General features: G+C 38.8%; 1 protein-coding gene across 1 annotated transcript in view; it reads left to right on the top strand.

The window, feature by feature from the left end:
- Cachd1 (cache domain containing 1) overlaps window positions 1-24,662 on the top strand; it is a 127,542-nt gene that overhangs the window by 9,222 nt on the left and 93,658 nt on the right. The window contains exon 2 of the mRNA XM_015484907.2: window positions 19,595-19,743. Within this exon, the coding sequence (XP_015340393.1) occupies window positions 19,736-19,743 (8 nt within the window). The 5' untranslated portion in view covers window positions 19,595-19,735. The remainder of the gene's footprint in view (window positions 1-19,594; window positions 19,744-24,662) is intronic.

The following is a 24,662-nucleotide window of genomic DNA, read 5'->3' as shown; positions in this document are numbered from 1 at the left end:
TATTTTTCACTACCCTGGCTGCTCTCAAGATTTTTCTGTTTCTTGGTTTTTAGCAGTTTGACTATGGCTATGCCTGCCTACCCATGGCAGTCTTACATTTATACTGCTTGGTGTTTTGTAAGCTTTTGGAATATGTAAATTTATGTCTTTCATCAAATATGGGGGCTTTGGGGACATTATTTATTCCAGTATCTTTTCTATGTCATTTTCCATTCTCTTTCTTGGACTCTGACTATATGTATTCTAGATATTATGATATTTAGTATAAGTTCCTGGGAGAATGCCCATTTCTCTTTATTCTTCTGGTTTTCAGATTAAATTATTTTTATTGATCTGTCTTTAAGTTTATTCCTCTCATCACTATTCTGCTATTAACCTCTCAAGATATTTTTAAAATTTCAGATGTTGTACTTTTCAGTTCTAGCATTTTCATTTGTTTCTTTTAAATAATAAACTTCTCTGCTGAGATTTCTCTTTTCATACATTGCAAGCATGTTTTCCTTCATATCTTTAGTTGTAGTAGCGGCTTTAGAATTCTCTCTGCTAATTCTAATATCTGAAAATGTTTTAAAATTTACCTCTGATTTCTTTTTTCTCAGGAATTGGTCACACTGTATTTTTTTGTTTGTTGTTTGTTGTTTTTTTCTGATATGCCAAAAAAATTGTATTGTAACCTGATATTGTGAAAACTTTAAATTCTGTTATATTCCTGTGAGGAGTATTTTTTATTTGTTTCTTTGATTTAGCCAGCAATTAACTTGATTGGACTCAAACTGAGAAATCTGTCTCTTTATAATGCCAATCTCAGCTCAGTTTATCCTTAGATGGAATTTGTCCCGGTTCAGGATCAGGAATGTAAGAGTTTTTCAAGCTCCAAAGATATTTTAAATCAATTTTTATTATTTAAAATTCACTCTGGTAGAAGCTTTTTTATTTTTCTGAATTGTTCTTTGTTAATGAGAATTTTACCTAAAATATTTAACATTTGATGCTCTGTTTCACTAAATGTCAGTCTCTGGGCATACTGAAAAAGAAGTAGCATTATTGGTTTTATAAAAAGATGATATTTAGCAGATGTCAATAGTCCAAATAATTTTTTTTACCCAGTGTAAACTTAGGGTTCAGTCATGAAAACAAAGTCAAAACAATAAAGCAGAGTCTACCTGAATTCGAGATACAGAGCTAGATGTAGACTTTGCACACAATTATACCACTGTTGCAGAGAAGAATGGTGTGCTGTAGCAGAATTATTTACATGTGGCCCACAAACACCAGATAGCTTTATTTTTTAAAGAGATTATGAATTGAGAGTCAACCTTAGAGACTCTAATCAGTCCTAACTAAGATAACTTTTCAGGAATTTTTTTTTTTTAATGTTTTAGGATTTTAAAGCTGGGAGGAATCTCAAAGACAAGGCAAGGCCAGAAAGGTTAAGAAATTTCCCTCTTTTTTTTTTTTTTAGGACAGTCCTAGAAGGAATGGCTTTGGAATGCCAAACTAAAGACCCTTATCTTTTGAGATGGAAAACTCTGTCATTTATTCTTTGGTTTTTGGCAGAGTATTTTACTTTTCAGTGCCTGCATTAATTTTATTTTTTTTTAAATGGAGTTAATTGTCTATCTTGCGAGGTCATTGAAGAGATTAAGTGGTTGGCACAGAGTAGGCGTTCAATATTTTGTTTTCCACTTCCAGAGTGTAAGGTGTGTCAATATAAAGGTAGCTAAAGAGAAGATTTCGTATTCTTATTCTGTTGTGTAAATTCTCTTGGGTAAGTCCTCAAAGTTCTGTCAACATTAAAAGCAGAATTTTCAAAAGAAAATTATCGCAGAAAGGCCACAGAAGGGCCTAGTAGTAACTTTAAATAGAGGTCACACTAAATGAGAAATGTGAAACTGAACATGGGATTTATAGCTTTGCATTTCCAATATTTCCTTATTTCCACTCTCAGAAACTCTCCACCATAGGAAAGTTTGGTGATGTGGTTAAATTGCGTACTAGACCACAGGAAGAAAAGGGATGAGAAGAGGAAGCACAGAAGAGCTGAGCTCTAGGCACACTTGTCTTTGAATTCTGGCACTCAGAGCCTAGCACTAGGCAGGGTTTAATAAATATTTGTTGAAAAATGACTAGAGATACTCTTGTGCCTCAACATTCATATTTACAGAATCTGGATTTATTTTGGGGTTGCCCTGCCAAGTGTAATCTAGTGTGTGGTAGCCTGAGGGCTCTCATTTTGTTTATGATTACCTATTGAAGTATGTTCAAGGCTCAGACTTGTCCAGACAGGAGGAATCCCAGAGGTGGGGAGATGGATTCCATTAGTTCCCTGCTCCCAAACTTTATTTCCTCCATCTGTCCCCAGGGGATTTGTTCAGGCTGAGTCCAAGTTTAGTTCATCCCCTTACCCAGATCCACACTGGGCTCTATGTTTATTGTAAGTATTCCCTAAATGTTTATTGAATGAGTGAATGAAAGGCACTAAATCAGTAGGAAGGCAAAAGAGAGGTTGAGGGGCACTGAAGCCACCCTGATGGGGAATTTATCATGAATCAGCCAAGGATTAGAGTAAACAGATGGCTGCTCTGTTGAGCTGGAGCCCCAGCAAGTTTACCTGGTTAGATCTAGACTTCCTTGACTAGGAATCACCTAGGTCTGTTTCAACTCTAACTATTCTTGGCCTGACTCTCCAGAAAAGAAGTTAATTTTTAATCTCAGATACCTTCTTTCTGGATTACCTATCTGGCTGCCTTGTGAATGAGATGATAATCTGTCATTTTGGAATAGTAGTCATCTAAGAGGAGATGTGATAAGTTATAACATCTGCTTCTCTTTATTGATTTTCTTTGTGCTTTCACATATAGTTTCTGGTTTTATCATCTTAAAGACACTGTAAGAAGAGCAGGTATTTTTACCTGGCTCATCTTCCATATGAATAAACTGCATCACAGAGAGACATTATAAATGACGCAAGGCCTCATAGAAATGGCAAGTGACAGAGGCAGGATGTTTAACCTGAGTTTTGTGTTTCCTTTGTTTATATTGTACAGGCTAAAATAACAATAAGCATCATTTATTGAACTTATATTATTAAGCACTGCAATTAAATCTTTTCTCACTTAGCCACATACATGGCTTGTTCATTTACAATCTTTCAGTCCTGGCTTTCAGTGACACCTTCCTTAAGCTCATATTTATGAATTTTATTACTAGCATATCTCTTTACTTCTTATCATCTCTCTACTTTATCTCCTTATAGTTAATTGCTTGTGTGTGTGTGTGTGTGTCTGTTTTGTATCAGGCATTGAACTTAGGGGTACTCAACCACTAAGCCATATCCCCAGCCCTATTTTGTATTTTACTTAGAGACTGGGTCTCACTGAGTTGCTTAGCACCTCGCCATTGCTGAGGCTGCCTTTGAACTCTTGATCCTTCTGCCTCAGCCTCCTGAACCACTGGGATTACAGATGTGCGCCACTCCACCCAGCTTGTATTTATATTTTTATTGTGTATCTTCCCCTGATAAAATATAAGCTCCATGAGGGCAAGGGAGTTTACCTTTTTCATTCTTTGATGTATACCCCACATTGTTAAAGGTTGCTCGGTAAATATTTGTATGAATTAACAATCCTAAAAAAAAAAAAATACAAGTTTTATCAATAAGAAAAACCATGCATAAAATTTTCCTGTTCAAGGTCATCCAAGTAGATTACAGAACCTGATTCTTAGTTCAGTGCTCCTCTGTGTTTTCAAAATTTTGTTTCCTAAGGCCTAAGGGAGGTACTGCAGATGCTATTACAGAACATAAAGGATCAACTTCTATTTTCTTCACTTCTTTGTCCATCAATTCACCTGACTTGTTGCATTTATTGGAGTTTAGTATGGAATTTTATTTTCTTAAGTAGCTTATTACTTTAGAAAAAAAGGAAAAATTTACAAACTACTACTACATGCCACCACCACCCCCCAAAAAAAACTCCATGCACAATTTGAATTTCAGTTTGTTTTTTATATGATGCAAAAATTTTGTGCTCGGGGAATATTCCTTTTGGTTTGGAAGAAGCAAGAAATATCAAGAATTTTTACTGCAGAGAGAAAAGTTGTGGTGTTTGGTACCTCCTCTAAAAACTAAATCAGATTTTTTTTTTTGGGAAGTTCATCTCCTGAGTGTAGGGATAACATTGGAATAATTCTCTATATGATGCTTTATAGAGATAGGGGAATGGATGGATAAACAGGACTATGATCTCTTTGAGGAGGCAGATTCTGAGCATACCTCTGGTAAGTGGAAGGCAGGTGATAAATTCAGCAAACATTTGTTGGGGACTTATACACTTGGCTTTGGAGGAAGAGAAACAAAGAGCTTATTCCAAGGTCTTATTAAATCACAGGAGACATTTATTTGTTCATACATTTAATATATCTCGATGATCTCTTAAAGGTGATGCCCCAAAGGACAGAGATGCCCTCTTTGGGAAATCTTGGTTATATTCCTGAGATATAGCAGGATGGTGGGCTAAATAGACAACATTTCTTCCAGTCTGGCAGTACTTCCTATTAGGTTTAAGTTACAGATGTTTTTTCTAGAATCCTAATAAATGGTGAACGGATGCAAGAATTAGTACCTAAGTAAATCGCTTGGCATGTTGGAAAGGATCATTTATTTAGCATAATAGTTTGTGCTCATTTAACAAACATTACTTCATATGAGTCATTAGTTTTTACCACAACCTTGTGATATAAATACAATTATTCTTAAGACTCTGAATGTTAAGTAACTTCCCCAAATCATTCTGAGTTAGATGATAGGATTAGGATTTTAGCCAATGTGGTCTACCTCTAAAACTCACACTCTTCACGGTGTTTTGAAACTGTGTGCTGGCATTGTGCACATTTTCTCTGCTGCAAAGTCCTCTGTATGTTTTCAGGTTTTTAAAGAAAGGTGGTTTATTCTCTCCTGAGAGTCTTACACATCAACCAACGCAAGATAAATAATATGTCTAAACATCCTAAGTACTATGATGAAAACTCAGCTGCTAAACGAGGAAAAGATGGAGTTTAAACGCTGAGTTGACAGGGGCGAAACAATGATGGTGGTGCTTTCCGAGCTATGGGCCACAAGCCTTTTAGCTCTCATAAATCAGAAGGATATATTGGGGAGTTATGAGGAGGCCCTATATTACTAATGGGTTGTCCTGCAGAAACATAAACAAGATATAAAAATGAATGAAGCCCTCGATGGCTCTTTTGTCTTTCTGAACCATTCGTCATTATTCCATTATTACCATAACCTGAAGACAGTTGGTTATAATTTCTGTCATTGTGGAATTTCTATTGGACTATTGGGGCTTTATTTTGTTTTTAAATAAATAGCCCCTAAATAAGAAAATTTAGCTAATTGGGTGAGTGAAAAACTGCAGCTGTTGGGCTAGTAGATAGGATTAAAGTCTCACGTAGTGCGCTTCCTTTCCATCACACAGGAGAAAGTGGAAACAATTTGTTATTGTTAGTGTGGAGCTGTGGTGGCAAATCTCTCTTTAGTACAGCTTTCTGGGAATCGTGTAGCCTTTAGATAACTACTTGGGATTCCCATATCTCTTTCCTCATATGAAATTTTGATAATGATCAGAGACATTTGGAAACTGCTCAGCTTGTTTCTTAGGTAAAGAATAAGGTGGTCCTGACAGCTCGTCTCATTATTAAAAAATGACAATTAGGAATTCAAAGTATTTAGCAGTCTTGTTTATGTTTTAGGGAAAGTATTATGAAGCCCATGTCCTATATCCTTGTATATGTTTGGAAGTTAAAATATGTGTGTATGCATGCATGAAGGCTTAAATTCCTATACTAAATATAGACCAGCTGACTTCAGGGGTACATATCGTACATTAGCCGATATGTGTGTCTGTTGTTACACATATACACACGTACACTCATTCATTTTAGATTATATTCTCTCCTTAGACACAAAAAGTGTATATGGATTGTTTATACATATGAATTGTATTCTGTGCATATATTTATACTCTATATGAATAGTGTTTATTTTTGCATTTGTGTGTATGCTCATTTTTGGGGGGCGGGTAGGGATGTTTGGGATTGAACCCAGGGTCTCATACATGCTAAGCATGTGCTTTACTACCAGACCCCCCCACACACACACCCCAATTTGTGTAGATATACCTGTACCCACTATAGGAAATGGATTCATTATAAACACTATCACCACCACACACTATTATATAAGGCTTGAAAATTCTGCTAATACATTTGTGTGTGCTGTGATTGCTTTGGCGGAAACCCTAACTAGTTTACTTCCTCATTCCTTTCATTCCCTCACTTTCTGTTCCCACTCTTGGTAAAGAAGCCAGTGAAGAGGCTGGTACTGTTTCTCCAGCAGTATAGGGGACTGGGTGTATGTGGGCACAGCCGGAGGGAATCGGCTGCAGCCAGGAGAGAGGTGGGGGACCTTTGGGGCAAGTTCTGAAAGGCATGCCAGCTCCCACTCTGATGTGCATCTTTCCTTGCATCCACCGAAACTTCAGCTTTTCACCGAACTCTGCAATCCATATGTGTGCAGATGCCTTCTTGTCATGAAGCAGATCCTTCAAACAAATATGGGCTTGCACTTTATGCTCAAACACTCAGGCTTCATTTAACTAGAGGTGAATAGATGGAGTCTAAGTCTTCATTCTGGAGATCAGAAAGACTTTATCATGAGAAATGACTATTCCACTAAAAATGGAAACAAATCCATTTTATTCACAATTCCAGTATTTCAGGAATAAAAAATATTAGGAAATGTGAATGATTTCTCTAGTCCTTTCCTCACCCTTCACCCCAACTTCATTCTGCACACAAAACTGCTGCTCCTTTTAGAAAAATAAAATAACCTCAAGCCATCTGTGATGGCAGAATGTGCAAACACAAACGGGGCTCAGAACATTTTCTAAAACCTGGTGAGCAAATTAAGAATGACCATTCCATCCCTAAAATATTCCTTGGTGCAGTAGGAAATACTTTGGTAATGATGTGAAGACATGAATTGCTGCTGATATGAGGAACCCCTGAGCTGGCTAAATGGTTTGAAACTCTGGACCCATGGAATAACATGTGGTATGATGGAATTGGAAGGATTCCAAGAGCTACAGCTTTATTTTTATATTAGAAGACTGGGCAGGTAGGGATCATGTTGAACTAGCTGTTCATGGGCATTTGGGCTGGGTGTTACTTAAGCCTTTAGACCTTTTATATGCTACAGAGTGCATGCTGGGTCTTCTGTGAAACCCTCAGAAATTTCACTATCACATCCACTGACACCCAGGTCAAGCCTGCCATACACCAGTCTCCCGGGGAAGATGCGAGCTTGCATCCTTTGGAAACAAGCCACCAATAGAGAGAAAATATACTCTGGTTCTTCTGCTAGCAATCTGCCTTGTCATCAGTTAGGGGATGAGAAGACCTTCCTAAATCCAACTGTGAGTTAAGAGAGTGATATTAGATACAGCTGGCAAGGGAACACACAGAATAGTTCAGAGAAGGATATAATAAAATTATTGTGGTTGAGGAAAATATCCTCATTCCTCTAGTGTGGAACCCACATGGGAAACATTTCTTTTGTTGTTGTTTCTAGCCAGTCTTAAGAGCAGGCAGTGTGTTTCTCACCAACATTCAATGTTTAGACCTCCTCTAAGTGATGTGTGGGGGTGGTGGTGTTGTGTGTGTGTATAAATGAACTTGGACCTCTGGATCACCACTCACAGTTCAGCTATCTGCCTGTATAGTAAAGGCCCCCACATCTCAGAGCCGTTTGCCATTGCTCAAGAGCTAGAAGGGCCTTTTCTCAGTTGAGTGATAAGCACTTACCAGCTGGCTTACTAATTCAAAGGTAAGACCTGGAGGGAAAGTGCTCCTACCCCATAAGGTGGTCACAATATAGTCAAGATTCCAGTAACATGGATATTCAAGGGTAGTCTTCAATAGCTTAAGAAATCAAATGCTCACAAAATGCCTCACTTTGTACTGTTTTTCTTCAATTTTAAAGGGAATCTACATTGTGGAAGTTTATCACTCCAGACATGGAAACGCCTTGTGCATTAGGCTCTGTCTTGCACTCATATGCACAAAGAGAAGTAGCAGAGACATTATCCTCACTGATACAGAGCTCTACTGCCAGTCCTAAGATGGCACAATGTTATACTCCATTGAAAAGGTTGAATCAAGTTAATGTCATTAAGAAAGAGCAATTGGAAACATCCAGATTTTTGCAAATTTTAGGGAAGGCCTCAAGACTGCCTTCCCAGGAATTGCATTCAGTAGCTTTTTGGTCAACGCAAGGTAAGGAAGTGTTTTGTGTAGCAGAGTTTTGTTTCCTTGCCGGTGTCATCTTTCTATTCTATTGCTGAGCTAATTGACACTTGCTGGCAAGTGTTTGCTCAATATGCTCTCAGAGGTGCCCGTGAAGAATAGCAAAATGCTCCAAGTCAGGTTTCGTCCTTCATTAACACTGCAGGCCAGGCTCTGGCCCAGGCTTCCAGGCAGGTTGGTGATGAGATGTTATTTGCATTGAACCTGGAGAAGGTAGTCTGGGCTGAACTGAAATTTCAGGTTCCCAGCCTCTCCATCTCCAGTTCTTCTAGTAGCCCCTCTCAAAGTGCTTCCACTTTGTTTTGGTTAAGTGACACACAGATATTAGTACTCTAAATTAAACAGCCTTTCAGAGTAAGAGGAGAGAGACCGGGTTTGGTTTTCTTTTCCAGAATTGAGTGTGTCTTTCATAGGCCATTAGGGAATTCCTAAGTTTGTGAATCCATGACATATAACCCCCACCCCCCACCCCCCGCCGCTTCTTCTGTGATTAACAGTCTATACAAATTTACCTCGGAAGTTGTGAGATAAAATGTTAGAGATTTATTCTATATGGGATGGTTCCTGCTCTCTCCTTCCCCAATTCTCAGCCTGTCCATTCTTTTGAAGGTCAAGATGAGGTTGGAACTTTTTTTTTTTCTTGTAAAGGGAACAGGCTGAAAACCTTCAAGGCCTGAACTCTTGCTTTTTTCAGATTTAAAGGAGCTCAGCAGCTCCCATTACACAGTGAAGTGAGGAGAAGTGGGCCAGAGCCTGCCCTTCTCATTGTTTTCTTTGTTGAGATCTGGTAGTTAAGGGTAGAGTGGGGTGAAAAGCAGGGCAAGAGCCCATTGAGCTCCTGAGTTGACAACCTGGCTTTCAAGGGGACTGGGAGTGCAGACCAAGACTCTCCTGGAAAACCGAATACCAACTGTCACCCAAACTAGACTCCATCAGGACCTTTCAAGCACCCCTGTGTTGTGCTTCAAGAAAGAAGCTGCTGCTCTCAACATTTCCCAGGCCCCCACCCCCCTCCGGGTCTTTGGCATGTCAGCGCTTGCCTTCTGTTTTTTCCATTGTACTTTGCCCCGCTCAGCCCAAGGGCCCCCACCTCTCACAAGATCAGGATATGTGACCCTGGAGCCCAGACAGCCTTGCACATAAATCTTCCTGGTCCACCTGCAGATTATCTGTCAGCGGCTGCCCTGCTTCTCCCTTGGATGGGCTATTCTCACACATCCGTCAGACAACCTGCAGCCTTCATGGGCGACTGAAAATTCAGATTGGCCCCATTCCACCTCTGTGTCTTCATTTGTCTTGTCACATATCACTGCCTGCTGTGGTCAGGCTCTGCTCTAAAGGGTATTTGATGAGGCCCAAACTCGTTGTGATGATCAGCTTAATCAGGATAATGACTGTCTTAGTTCATTTTCTGTTGTTATAATGGAATACCAGAGACTAGGCCATTTATAAACAATAGAAGTTTATTTCAGCTCATGGTTCTAGAGGCTGAGAAGTCCAAGAGCTTGCCACTGTCATCTAGTAAGGGCCCTCATACTGTACAACATGAGAGAAGGGCAAGCGACCACGTGCAGGACATAAGAGAAGAATTCAGCAAACCCATCCTTTTGATCCAGAACAGACTTTCCCAACAACAACATTAGTCTAATCTTGAGGGCAGAGCCCTTGTGACCTAATCACCTCTTAAAGTTTTCACCTCTTTTGTTTTTGTTTTGTGTGATACTGGATATTGAGCCCAGTATCCATGGACACTAAGCTGGTCCCACCTCTTAATACTGTTAACAATGACCATGAAATTTTTGAGTTTCAAAAGGGACATAACAACGGCCACTTGCCATCAGGATACCTATCCGAATGGGTGTTTTCTTTTAGTCAAAAGTTATAACCTGAACATTCATGTCCCTGCAAGTTCATACTTTAAAGCTCTAAACCCCAATGTGATAGTATTAGGGGTAGGGACTTTGGAAGGTTCAATTTGGGTTCCAACGAGATCATGAGCACAGAGCCCCATAATGAGATTAGTGCCTTTATATAAGAAAAGACAGAGACCTCAGAACATTTTGTATAAGAAGAGGAAGAGAAAGAGACACACTCTCCCAGGCGGAGATGCAAGAAGAACGTAACCATCTGCAAGCTGGGAAAGGGGTCTCAACAGACATAGAATCTGCTGACATCTTGATCTTGGTATCCCCAGCCTACAGAAACAAAATGCTTGTTTTTTAAAAAACACCCAGACTATAGTATTTCATGTTAGCAGCTGAAGCTGACTAAGACAATGAGGCATGGTCCAGAGCAGCAGATGCTACCTGGGAGGCAGACAGACAGGGAAATTAGACAGGCCCTGAACTTTCTAATCAGCTTGCACCAGATATGAACAGTATTCAGGCTAGCTGCCTTTTCCTAGACTCTGAAGGTTTTTCCACTTTGCCAAATAATGCATGAGGGCAGATGCATACAGTGATTAATATCTTCAAGTCTCCTCTAGGGCAGGGGGTGTCAGTGGTAGAATGCTTGCCTAGCATGAACAAGGATCTCCAGCACTGCAAAACAGACACAACAAAAAGTCCCTTCTGCATATTAGGTACCCTACTGAATAAAAATGCACAGTGCAGTTGTCCAAGAGCTTGAATTTGATCTAATTATTCTGTTTATCAGCTGGGTGACCTTGGGCAAGTTAATCCATTGGAAGCATCTGTAAAAATAGCATATAGGGATTGCTGAGGTGAGGATTCAAAGGCATCGGGTAAGGTCACACTTTGCACAGTAGCTGGAATATAGTAAAAAAAAAATTAATGCTAACTATTGCTATATTACTGGTTTGTTAGGAAAACAGGTTCTCAAGTGAGGTAAGATCAACAATGTTAAATAGGATGTGAGTGGAGCAGATGTTTAATCCTAGGAAAATTTTGGAAAAGGGGAGCCTGAGATGGCTTTAAAGAGGGTGTACTTGGGCTTTGAGCAGAATTTAGATAATTTAATCTGAGAGAGTTTGTGTTTGTCTGCAATTTGAAGGAGTTTGGAATTAGGAGAAATTATCTGTTTTTTCTACTTTTACTCTGCGTGAACTTGGCCAACCCCCTGAGCCTTGATTTCCTTGCTTGTTAAAGTGAAACAGGGAATACCTGCTTTTCCTAGCCTCCAGAGTTTTCATAAGGTACAAATGAGACAACTCTAGGAAAAATGCTTTGAAAGTGGAGTCATTATTAGATCCTTAAATTCAGAAGAAGAGGATGCCTGAAAAATCCCAAGCTGCCCAAGACTGTAATTATCTCCCCTCCCCTACACGCCATGGTGTGTTGGCCACTCACCTTTCGCAAGCATAGAGAGTGCTCTTTGGAGCCTCCATTCGAGTACCTAAGCCAATTCTTTAAGTCTCCCAAATGAAATCAACTACGTTAATAGCAAATAACAGCAACAAGAGTAAAAACAACAGCCACTACCATTTATTTGGCATCTCTAATACATTCAACACTCTTAAATATTTTGCATACCTTATCCTACTTTGTTCTCAAACAACTTCGGGAAAGAGCTATTATTTTTCTCAGTTTAGAAGCAATCAAGTTGAAGTTTAGTGCAAATTTTGCCTAGTTTCCTTTAGCCCAGAAATGATGGAGTTGAATTTTACTCATATTTATTTGTCCCTAGAGCATAAGCTCTTTGTGCCATTTGCTATTAAACTAAGGAAATATTTTCCCCCAGATCTGATGCCAGGTTTCCCCAGTAGAAAGATGAAGATGTGCCAAATGAACAAAACAGCTAATATTCGGGTGGTTCCTCTCCCTTTTCTTTCAGCTGTATTGTTGGAAATTTGGACTCTGCCATGTTTCCCATTCAGGACCACATGTACTTTTTAGTCCAGAGACTGAGGTATAACAATAAGAGTGAATCCTGGTAATCATCCTCTGCTTTATATATTCATTGTTTCATTTGAACTCATGAGAAGCCCTTTAAAAAGTATAATTCTAATTTTACTCATGAAGAAACTAATGCTATGGGATGTCAAGGAATGTGCCCAAATTTCCAGCTAGTAAGTGGTATAGAGCTTTATATCTATCTGGATTACAATGATTATTACTAACCATTCAGCCAGGATTAAGAGCATTTCCTATATCCTGTGTACCTGTGTGACAGAAAACAATGAGAAAGTTCTACCTGAAGAACCTTGAATGTGAACGGTGTGATGCTGTTCAGAGATGTTGTATATTTGTGCTTGGCTTATACTCAAAATTATTTCTGTGTTGCAGACCTTTAAACAATGAAACCCTGACACTTGCTGGAAAACAAAACAAAAGGTTTACTCTTGAGTAATAAGGCTGGAGTTGAAGGAAAGAGGGACCCGCTATTTTTAAATTCTTATCATGGCATAAAGGTTTTTGAATGTCAAATGTTAAACTCTTCTACATTCAATAAGAATTTTGCTATGAATCCTGAGTCCCCTAGGGTACATTTCCTGTCTGTGCTTGTCAGCTTCATTGTTATGTATTTTAAATAAAGCTTTCCTTAACATTGAAACTCCTTCCGGCCCTTCCTTTTAGGAAGCAGACATAAATAAAGTGTGTACCGGTCCTTTGCGGGGGTGGGGGGGGGTTTGTTTTGTTTTTGTTTTCCTTTACCTTTTTCTGACCGTGTGCCTATCCCCCACTCCCAAATCTTCAGAAGTGTAAAGCTAAGGTAAAAAGAGCTTTCAAAAAGGGGGCTCTGGGGAAGTATGCAAATGTCAGAAATGTCTATGGGAAAATTAAGGGAGAGGAAATTCAGCAAGAAAGAAATTCATTGATGTTGTGATGAAACGTTGTCACTGGAGATGATGACAAATTAGAATCCGTTCCCATGGGGACCGTGTGCTACCTACTGATCATTTGACCCATGGCTGGATGTTGGCTAGTCTAAGAATTGACCCAAAAGATGACAAGATGGTTTTAGTCCTGTTGTCTCATCAGCATTCAGGAACCCCTTAGGGGATGAAGGGGAAAAGGATAAAGAAGGATAAAAGATGAAAGCTGAGCGGTGGAAAGAAAAATGTTTTTAATTACACTGAGGAGGATTGTGGGTCCACCTGTAGCTTTTTGTTGAGAATGTCCTTTGTTTTCTCCTGTCTGCAGGGATCATGGCAGGATACAGACCCAGAGTCTGTCTGGCCTCTTGGAAGGTTTCACAGTGGTTAGCTGGTCCTCTTCAGTTTAACAGACACATTCAGGATTTAATCTCTCTGTGGGCTGTCTTTACTCTAAGAGATTCTGTTATGCTTGCCGAGCAACCTGGGTTTGGTTAGCATGTTTAAAAAGATTGCTTCTAAGAGTGTAGTGGGGAGGGATGGGGGCAAACCCCTGCAGTGGAGCATGGGGTGAGGTTTCCATAGTGAGTCATCAGCACACTCGTTGTCAGAGAGGGCAGGAGCTCACCTCTTAAGGCCAAGGGTCCAGGGAGGCCAGAGCACCCCTGCAGACTGGAGACCTTTAAGCTCCACAGGCCTCAGTCTCTTCACTTGGAAAATGGGAATTACACTTTCCTGTTATGATGACAGATGTGTAATTAAGGTGAAAATCCTGAGGAAAATATTGATGTCTGAAATTCATTTCCTGCAGGAAAGGAACAATATATAACCTCTGTTCTCTTCTCAGGTCACAAATAGACTAACATTTTAAGATCCTTGGGGCCTGGGGATGTAGCTCAGGGATAGAGTGCTTTCCCAGCATGGCAAGGCCGTGGGATTTATCCCCAGTACTGCAAAAAATAAGTAAATAAATAAAGACCCTGAGTCATTAGAACAATGTAAGTTAGGTAATTTGAAATAAGCATTATTCTGTGGATTTGGGGGGTTTGGGTTTTTTTTTTTTTTAAAACATTTTTTAGTTATACATGGACACGTTATTTTGTTTATTCATTTTTATGTGGTTTTGAGGATCTAACCCAGTGTCTCACATATGCCAGACAAGTGCTCTACCACTAAGCCACACCCCAGCCCAGGATTTTTGGCTTTGGAGGGAATTCACTGTATCACATTTTTCTCTATCCCTTTTTATGTTGGTGATTAATGCTAAACTTCCTCAAAGTACTTGATTTTCATAGGAATTATGAAGAATTCTAAATGAAATCACATTAATTTTTTAAAATTCAATTCTTTTCATAAAATAATTGGGCTGCATAGATTATACTATCCTGCCAAGAATTCCATAGCATTTGTTCAAACAGAATTGAAAAGAAATGGGGAATATATTTGATTTCTGTGTATTACAGAGAAGCTGTGTTGAATAGAAGTTGAAGCTTGGGGTCTACAGTCAGACTGCTAGGTTCAGATCCCAGCTATATAGCTTTGTGACCTTGAACAAGTTATTTAACCTTCTGTGTCTGCTTCTGGGAAATGGAGGTATGTACCTTATAGAGGGGTGTGTGTGTGTGTGTGTGTGTGTGTGTGTGTGTGTGTGTGAGAGAGAGAGAGAGAGAGAGAGAGAGAGACAGAGAGAGACACAGATAGATAAATAGAGTCTTCCTATGTTGCCCAGGCTGGCCGAGAACTCACAGGCACAAGCAATCCTCTTGCCTCAGTTCCTGAGTACTTAGGATATAGGACAAGGTCACTGTTCCCTGCTGTAAGGTTCTTTAAAGGATTAAATTGTATATGCATGTGAAATGCTTTGAACAGTGACTTAACATATAGCACTCAGCAAATGCTGTCAACTGGTTTTTTGTTTGTTTTAATAGGAGGCAGTATAGGATGTCACTGCATGAAAGATTGGGGAATTTCAGACTGAGAGGTGAAGGGAGCATGCATGTGAGACCTGTCGTCATGGGTATCTGGACTCTGTATAAGCTGCCTCCACTGAAGGGATCCAGCTTGGGGCCCTGGGGCATGGCTCAATGGTAGTGAGTGTTCAGCCTATGGAAAGCCCTTGGTTCAGTTCCTAGCATCAGTGGGGGCAAAAAAGCATTCAGCTTGAGGTCAACCCTAATCAGAAAGCGGGAAGCAGAAGTCTTCTCTCCCATCTCTCACCTAACCAAGCCCTCCTCTCTCCCATCAGTCAGACCCACCATCCCAAGGAGCAGTCAGTTCCACAGCCAACCCAGGCCAGGGGCCTTCTAACAATCTCTTCTGTGCCTTACCTGCTTATGTTCACAGGATTTCCTGACCTGTGAGATTTGTTGTATTTTAATATCTTAAATCACCATTACAACTTTTTCTTTCTTTTTTTCTTTGTTTGTTTTAAGATTTGTTTTACTGAGGTGCCATAGCTAAGCAAGAAAACACAAAGGTTTTACAGAAAAGACACTCCTGAGTTTGAATAAGTGAATGACTCTTTCACTTATTTTGTGACTTTGGGCTAGTTACTGAACCTCGCTGACATAAAATGAGAATACCTGCACTGTAGAGTCATCATGCCTAGCATACAGTAAATAAGTATCTCTATATGATAGCTATTATAATTTTCTGAAGAACCCTGAAGTCTCTTTGTGACAGGCGTACAGTCCGCAGGGTACAATCTTGATCATTTTGATGATCTAGATGCAGTGCTTGAATTAGAGCAGCTTTGTTCAGCTTAGCTTTAGTATATTTCCCTTAGGATAGAATTTCTGTCTATCCATGGATGTTTCAGTTATCTGTTGCTGCATAACAAACTGCCCAAATCTTAGTGGTATAGAAAAAAAAAATTCTTTATGCTTAAAGATTCTAGAGCTCAAGAATTTGGACCAGGCCCAGCAATGATGGCTTACTTCTGCTCCATATAGTCTGGAGAGACATCAGGGGAGACCCCAAGGGCTAGAATTATTGGAGACCTCTTGACTCATGGCCAGAACTTGTGCTGAGAAGACTTGAAGGCATGTTCTTCCAAAGTCTCCAACCAAGCACGTACTATTGCCTGTCAGTTGTCTTGGATTTTTTTACAGCATGGTAGCCAAAAGCTACCATGAGAGTGAGCATCCCAAGAGACACCGGTAGAAAGCTACATGGCCTTTCACTATCTCTTTTTAGCAATTACACAGTATCACCCTGTCTATACTGGCAGAAGCCATCATAAATCTACTCAAATTCAAGCAATGAGGATAGGAAGAATGTAGACCCCACTCTCAAAGGGGAGACGTGGTTAAGAATTTGCAGCAAAATTTTATAAAAAGTGCTACACTGCTTTATGGTTCCATCTTGAGACATGTTAGGTCTCCTGGCTTCTACTTATAGCAAAGCAAGCCATATAACCTGTATGGCAAGTTCTCAGCACTGCCTTTATATAGCGAAAGCAGCCAATACAATATGCAAACACATGAGTGTGTTCAAATAAATTTTTGTTTGTGGATACTGAAATTAGGATTCCATGTAATTATTAAATGTTATAAATAGTATTTTTAAAAAGAAAAACATTTAGCTGGGGATGTAGCTTAATGGTAGAACTTATCTAATATGCCCAAGGCCCTAGATTCAATCCCTAGCACTGAAGAAGGGGGAAAAAAAGTCAAGTAATACAGTAAAGGGGGAAAACAAAACCAAAAACAAACCCAAACTTTAAAATGTGAGAATCATTCTTAGGTCATGGCCTATATAGAAGCAGGCCTTGGACCAGAATATTTAATTCTTAAAAGATCTGACTTTTTATGGTTAGAATTCACCAAATGTGTAAAAGAAACTCCTGGGCATTTCTCAAGTGAAGTTGATTCCAAATTTTATTTTAATGTGAAATGGCAAAGATACTGTTTGGAAATTCAGTTCTTTCAAGTATAGTTTATCTTCATTCTGTTTTGTTACTGAGTGATAGACTCCACTCTTGATACCTCTAGATAGCCACTCATGATATTTATGTTAATCAGAAGTCGGAACCTAAAAGAAGATAGAGCTTCTTCTTGATAGTGTATCTATAAACATATATTGTTGTATATTCTAAAAATAAATATCCTATGTTTTTAAAGAAATTGTTCATCATTAGACCAAAAGATAAGCTTAATAACTCTTAGGAATCAGATATATATATCTCATGAAGTGCTTTTTGAATGCCTACAGTACTAGATGCTGAAGATGCAGAGGCAAACATATATGGCAACTGCCCTTGCAGAGCACACAGTCCAGAGGGAAAACTGGTCATTAAACATGTAATAGCATTAAGAAGCAGTATGCATTGTAAGAGGGGTGTGCCAGGCACTGAGAGAGTATGCATTAGGTCTTCCAGCTGGACCTGTTGCCTCCCATCCTCAAGCACCCACTGAGTGTGAGAATCTAGAAGAGGACCATTAGATCAGTGCACATGCTGTTGTAGAAACCCAGCTGCATATCTACTCATAATGCATGAGCAGCCCTGTCTTTGTATTTAAACTATGTTTAAAGAACTGTAGGCACCTACGATGGCTTCTTTTATATTACTTTCAGGAAGGAACAACAGAACAAAATGGAAATTTGTAAATTTAAAATTTGTTACACCCTCCCTTCCCCTCATGAAGTGCCACTTCATGAGGTACAGAATTAAAATAGAAGAGTTTAGGAACTGTTAGCTGAATTACAAATGGGGATAATTGTCTTCGATTTTTCTCTAAACCCAGGTTTCTTAACTGGGACACTACTTACATTCTGGGCTGGATAATTCTTGGTTATGGGACGCTATCCTGTGTGTTGTGGAATGTTTAGGAGTATCCTTTATCCTTACTGCTACCTGTCTACTGGTACTTGTTTCCACTGAGTTTTGACAAGCAAAATTATTTCCCAACATTGGGAAATGTCCATTGGGGAGCAAAATCACCAATGTGTCTGAACTAAAGTGTGAAATTCAACTGTTTTGTATATATTACCATAGTGACCCCAACAAGGAAAATGTGTATGTCATTAATAGTAAGAGCTATAGTTCAGGGAATAGAATGGTAGGTAGACCGGATCATCTTCCACACACACAACTCCTCTTTCGAAAATGATGAAATGAATTTAGGCAACCCATCATCCAATTAAACATCACTCTTATATTCTTTTGTGATGTCTGGAAGTTTTTCTAAACTTTATAATTTGTGTAGTTTTTAGGAAGGTTAAGAACTTCCCTTCTTTCATTGAGACTCCAAAAGCTCTAGAATATCTCTGCAACAAAATCAACATTTAAAAACTGGCTTGAAAATAACAAGTGAAGATATTCTGATTTGACTGTATGTTCTCAGCCTGTATACTATTGGATTGCACGAGACACATAACCCAAAGGAGATGATTAGTTCTCCTCTAGTGTGCTGATAATGAATAGCTCTGCAAAACCAATTAGCTATAATTCTATCAGTCATTTCATTTGGGTAACATTTTGTTTAAGGGGAAGAAAAACAACACTGTTTTCCTTGGAGATCTGTAATTAAGCTGTGGTGTTTGATGGGAACAGTGGAGGAGAAAATAGTGTGCTTACCAATTTGCTTTCATTATTCCCACATGAAAGTAAATCATGATAAAGTGTTCTGTTCACAGCAGTTAAGAAAGACATTTGTCCATCTTGAAGGTGTAATAGGCCACAGACAATGCTATTTCTACTTACACATTTTGTTTTATATGGATGTCTGCATTGTAAAACTCCCAGGAATTACCATTCACATGGAAGACTGGGAATGGTGTCCCTGGGGTTGTATATATAGCAGGAGGTAGTGAATGTCCTTCCCTTCCATCATGTCTCCTCCTCCCCCCACCCTAAGTTCATGTGAATCCAGAACCACTGATAATGGAAAATGATTCTCCTCTTTTTTTTTCTTCCAATCATTATTGCTCTGTAACTTGCAGTGCGTACTGTCATGCCAACAATAATACCTGACTCATCTTTTTTCTTATATTTATTTTTTTTAGGTGTAGATGGACACAACACAATGCCTTTATTTTTATGTGGTGCTGAGGATCGAACTCGGGTCCTGCCCATGCTAGGCGAGCGCTCTCCCGCTGAGCCACAATCCCAGCCCCATTGGCTAGTCTTTATTTCCTTTTTTCAGCAAGGCATTTTATGAATAGCTATTAATCCATTTGAATTTGTACACATGACAAGTTTGTAGTACATCATCATCTGTTATGAGAGAGAAACACTGTTTTATTTCTGTCTGAGTTTTCTTCTGCAACTTCGGGGCAGTTTTGCAATTTTTGTCTTAGCCCACATGGTGGAAGAAGACCTTGGTGGGTTTTTTTTTGTTTTACCGGAATTTTAACATATGCAGCTTGTGGCACAAATTAATTATTTTATTTGAAGGAGTACAATGGGTCGTTGTCTTGAACTTGCCATTTATTCTGCTTCCTGTCATCCCACAGCTAGCCAAAAAAATCCGTGAGAAGTTCAACCGGTATTTGGATGTGGTGAACCGAAACAAGCAAGTTGTGGAAGCATCCTATACAGCTCACCTAACCTCCCCGCTGACTGCGATTCAGGACTGCTGCACTCTTCCGCCTTCCATGATGGAGTAAGACTAACATTCTGTGTTGTTGATGCCACAAATTGAATCGTTTAGTATTCAAAATACCTGAGTTTGGCCTGGGGTGGCACAGGCTGGGGAGGCTGATGCAGGAGGATCACAAGTTCAAAGCCAGTGTTAGCAATTTAGCAAGGTCCTAAGCAACTTATCTAGACCCTGTCTCAAATAACAACTTAAAAAAAAAAAAGGCTGGGGATGTTGCTCAGTGGTGAGTGCCCCCTGGGTTTAATCCCTGGTCCTAAAAACAAAAACCTGAGTTTGTTTATTGAAAAATATGCAGTTTGTGTCCTATTATTTAAGCTAAACCCTTTTTACATAGACAAATGATTAAAAAAAAAAAAAAAGTAATGTGATTCAGTGTTCTGTAGCTACCAGCTTCCTGGATCTTCCTAGTCACCTTTTTGTGTGGTCAAATTCAGGTTCAGGAGCATTGACTATAGATTAAGTATGGATTCTACTAAATTTAGAAAACTGCAAATGTTTTTGTCATGAGTCTGCTCTTAAGCCATGAATAAGATAGTCCCACAGATTTACTTTAAGGGAGTGCTTTTTATCTTTGAAAGAGTAACAAAAAATTCAAAAATCCCACTTCACACTGTAGAAGATATGATCTTTAAAGCTCCCAAGGGAAATGTGATTTCAGATATTATTAAAAGAGGATTTTTGCACATTTGAGGATATTTCTGTTTATTAGCCTAGCAGTGTTTCTTTCTGGAGGAGTTTAGGGTCATAGGATGCTGGAAATGTCATTGGAAAGTATCATTTGTCTAGAAAAACACAGAACTTAAGTTTTAATTTTAAGTTTGATGTGTCCTCTCTTTAGCCATGTGTCCTTAATCTACTTCTTTAATGTTTATTTTTGTGATTAGTTTATCAGTGTTGACAGTCTTGATTATACCAATTTACTAGAGCTATTTATAATAGGTAAAAAATGTTAACATACTTTAAAATTATGAGCATAAATGTTAATAAGTATATATTTTCCTCTTACATAATTAATGCTTTTGAGATTAGACAAGGGATGGATACACGACATAGGTTTTGGGTGGTTAAATGTTGTTTTGCTTCCACAGCATGTTTTTACTTTTGGAATTTAGGTGGGTTTTATATGTAGCAGAGCATCGTCAACTCATTTTATTTCTCCATTTGTGTATTGTTAAGATGAATCTTTCTCTGACTTGCCCTGGCTGTGGCCTCAAGAAGCTCATACTAATTGTTCTCTAAACTAAATGTAAAGCTTACACAATTTGGAATGATACTGTCAGGGTAGGACATCTACCTCCAGCACATAATCCCCACAAGGCCTGGGATATTTGGAGTCTTTTTTTCTGGAATGAGAACATTAATTAATTAACATAAATTAATGCTTATTTCACAGGGTGCTGTGAGCATTCAGTGAAATCTAGTATGAAAATACTTTGTAAACTCTGATGTCTCAAATAAACACTAGCCATAACACTTTTATGTTATAATGTTTCATATGAAGTATAATTTTCATATTGTAGTGAACATTTCATTTTTATTAAGTTTTACCATAGGAACCTACACCTTCTATAATTGGGGACCAGTAACTTAATGTGTTGGACAAATTTATCTCTTATCTAGAAATGAGGGTCCAATTGACAGGGTTTGAGCCCCCAAGGAAAAAATCATACTTAGGAAAGGAAGAAAATATAGAATAGTAAGAAAAAATCACTTGAGTTAGAAATAGACCTCCAACCCCAGTGGGTGGCAACATCTGGACATATTTTCAGTTGTCACAACTGGAGGTAGGCAGGGATAGTTGCTACTGGCATCTAGTAGTAGCAGCCAGGGATACTGTTATGTATCCTAAAACGTACAGGACAGCCCTCCCAAAACAAAGAATTGTCTAGCCCCAAAGATCAGTAGTGTTAAGATTGAAAATCCCTGTCTTAGAAGATTAAGAATATTTCCATATATTCCCAGGTAGAACTAGTGCTCTTGATAAGATAGATAGACCAATCGATCCATCAATCTATGGATCTTGAATTGACAACTTGCTACTGGGAAAATCTACCCTATTACTTGCCTACCTAGTGAAATTCTGTTGAAGTTTTAAGGAATAACTCTACAGTTGCCCTTTTAACTTTCCCCCGGCCCCTCCTTATTTTCTTTGCCTCTGGAAGAATTACTAGCTCCCTTGTGTTTTTTCCCACAGTAATGTGCATACAACTCTATATAGCATAGAACTTAATGTATCATACCTTGCTGGTGGTGAGTCTGCCTCCTCTGCTGTTTTGGGCAGGAATTACACCTCTTCCAGTTTTACTCTTGGCACCTGGCTATTGGGGTTAATGACTATTTTTTTTGGATGAGCAAGAAGATGCCTAGTCTCAAGATATGTGTGAGTTATCGAAGGGTGGCAAATCCTAATAGGGCAAATTGTGATACAGCAGAGTGGTTCCTCAAAGCAGAGAACTGTACCAGGCAGGTTGTATCAAAAGTGATTCTGTGAATTTCAAAACTATGCATTGTATTTGATCTGGCCATTTGGAGGAATGTCACACAAAAATAATCAGACATGTTCATAATGATAAAGAAAGTTAATGTAGTACCATTTAGAATATAGAAATTTGTAAATTCTCTAAATTTCTAATAATAGGAGGTTGGCATCACTTTCATATGTGTAAGATGGAAAGATGTAGCCACGCTGTTTAAGCTGACTTGTGAAAATGGTCAATATACAAACACAGGTGCACACACTGCAAATTCAGGACTACTTACATTAACATGTTTTCAGGTAAAAACAGTGACTTTCATTTTGACTAGGTCAAGATAAGAGTTCAAGTCTGAAATAAAGACCAACTTATTTGGCAAAGCCAATCTACCTTTTGGTTACTATAATGAAACGTAAAATGTAGTTTCTGCCCCCAGGAACTTCTCATTTAGTTCAGGTTACTCCAAGAGATCTTCGTGGCACTACTTGAAAGATGTGGACTGAACCAGCAGATTGGTTTGAGTTTTTCCACTGAATATTGGGTACCGTCTTCTCCCCTTGCTAAGAATAGCTGACAGAGCCAGGAACTGCTGTTTAGGGAGAGTTTTATAAAACCAAGGCAGTCCCAAGGGTAAAGCTGCATGATCATAAGATGTACAAATGAGCAAAACCGGGATCCTCTGGTGACAGGTGAAAGAGATAACTGACAACAGCTGTTTGCAGCAGGAAGTGACAAGTGGGAACTGCCCTTCTCTTTCTCTTCGACCAAGGCTACTTGGCATGGCATAGAGCTCCCTTTCCAGGAAAATATGTGTAGGAATTTTTGAAGTGAGTCCTGAGGTGATGTTTTTCCAATGACTGCTAAACACAGGCACTCTCTAAAGAATTCCAGGAACTCTTCAGCTTTTAAATGAAGATGCAAAAATCAAAAGAGCAGTAAATTGGTGGGAGAATGAGAGTAGGAAACCTCATCTAGCTGCCACTGCCCCAGTCCCTCATAAACACTTTTTTGGCTCATTCTGTCTGTTGATGTATCCTGCTGAACACGTCTTCAGTTCATTGTTTCCTATATTTCAGTCCTGCTGTAAATGTCTACATTTTAAATCTCAGGGAGTTCACAGTGGAGTTAAGTGTAGAAAGAAAGAACTCTCAGTCTCACCAAACAGCCTAAAAGCATGATGAAATATAGTGGTTTTTGTTTTTTTGTTTTGTTTTATGTCATAGTTCTTTGACTCAGAGGTTGACTTTGGAAGTCACAAATTCTGAACTTTGGTTTCCCCAAAGTTATGAAAACAATAGTACCTATCTCACAGGGTTGGTGTAGGGGAGGTGTTTTAAGGTTGTATTGAGAGCAGCTTTATTATTGGATTATTAAGTGCTCATTCTAATTTCCTCCTTTTTTGGCAATCACAAATTTTTCTTTTAAAAATAAATACAGATAAATAAAAAAAACTGAATTATTCTGAGTGAAAATACCCACTTGAATGTGACCAATATTGTGAAAGTGGTAGATATGAAAATGACTTTGTGAAAAATGAACTCAATATTATTACAGATTTCCTTCTGAGCTGTGAGATATTATAATTCTGAAAGCAAACTCTTCAAACTTTTTAATGCCCATCGCCTGTATCTGGCCATAGACACATGTATTAATACTGCTCTTGTAATAAATGTAAGCAATTGGACCTCAGATAAAGGATCTCCACTCTTAGTTCTGGATCTTGTCCATCCTTAAGTCATCTGGGCCCTATAAACATTTTTTTCTAAAACTCAGCACTGGCCCAAAGCTACAATAGCAGCTTGTTACTAACATTTTAAGAGCCTGTGACCTACTGACCTTGCTTCTTCTCCAAATGTACTGAGGATGAATTAGAACTAAAACAATGTTTTTATAAATCATTTAATCCAATGGCTCATTTTCCACTTTTTGTTTTAGGCCACGCTTTTCATTTCTACTGAGTTATAATCCATATTTGATTTTCTTCACTTTGACTTAATAGTGCATATTGGAAAAAAAAAAAAAAGAATGCCCAGCTCTGAAGACCTGAGGGGTTTTAAAGAGTTTATTATAGAGAATTCTGCCCGATATACCCTGAAGGTTGTATTATGATGACAACAGAGAGAACCTGCAAAGTGGCAGAAAATTGATTTTTCAGATGGGTTTGATACTTTCCTTCTCAGACTAGTCAACTCTTAAAAATTCTTGCTCAGGAGCCTTGGAAGTTAATGATTTTGCACAGTGCCTTGCATAATGATTAGGTACTCTGTCAATGTTTATTAAAGGAATGATCTGCAGAATTAGCATTCTCTAATGTGGAAAAACAAATAGGTTAAGGCTCAAAGACAACTCATTTTCAATGCTATGACTTCACATAGCTTTGAGAGTGGGTTCATTTATTCATGTAACTTAATTAACAGCTCTCTTTGGGTTGGGTTAGTTGATGGTGGC

The sequence above is a fragment of the Marmota marmota genome, unplaced genomic scaffold, assembly GCF_001458135.2.
Source record: "Marmota marmota marmota unplaced genomic scaffold, marMar, whole genome shotgun sequence".
NCBI classification, from domain to species: domain Eukaryota; kingdom Metazoa; phylum Chordata; class Mammalia; order Rodentia; family Sciuridae; genus Marmota; species Marmota marmota.
Note: the sequence above shows the minus strand (reverse complement) of the source record. Positions and strands in the feature narration are given on the sequence as shown.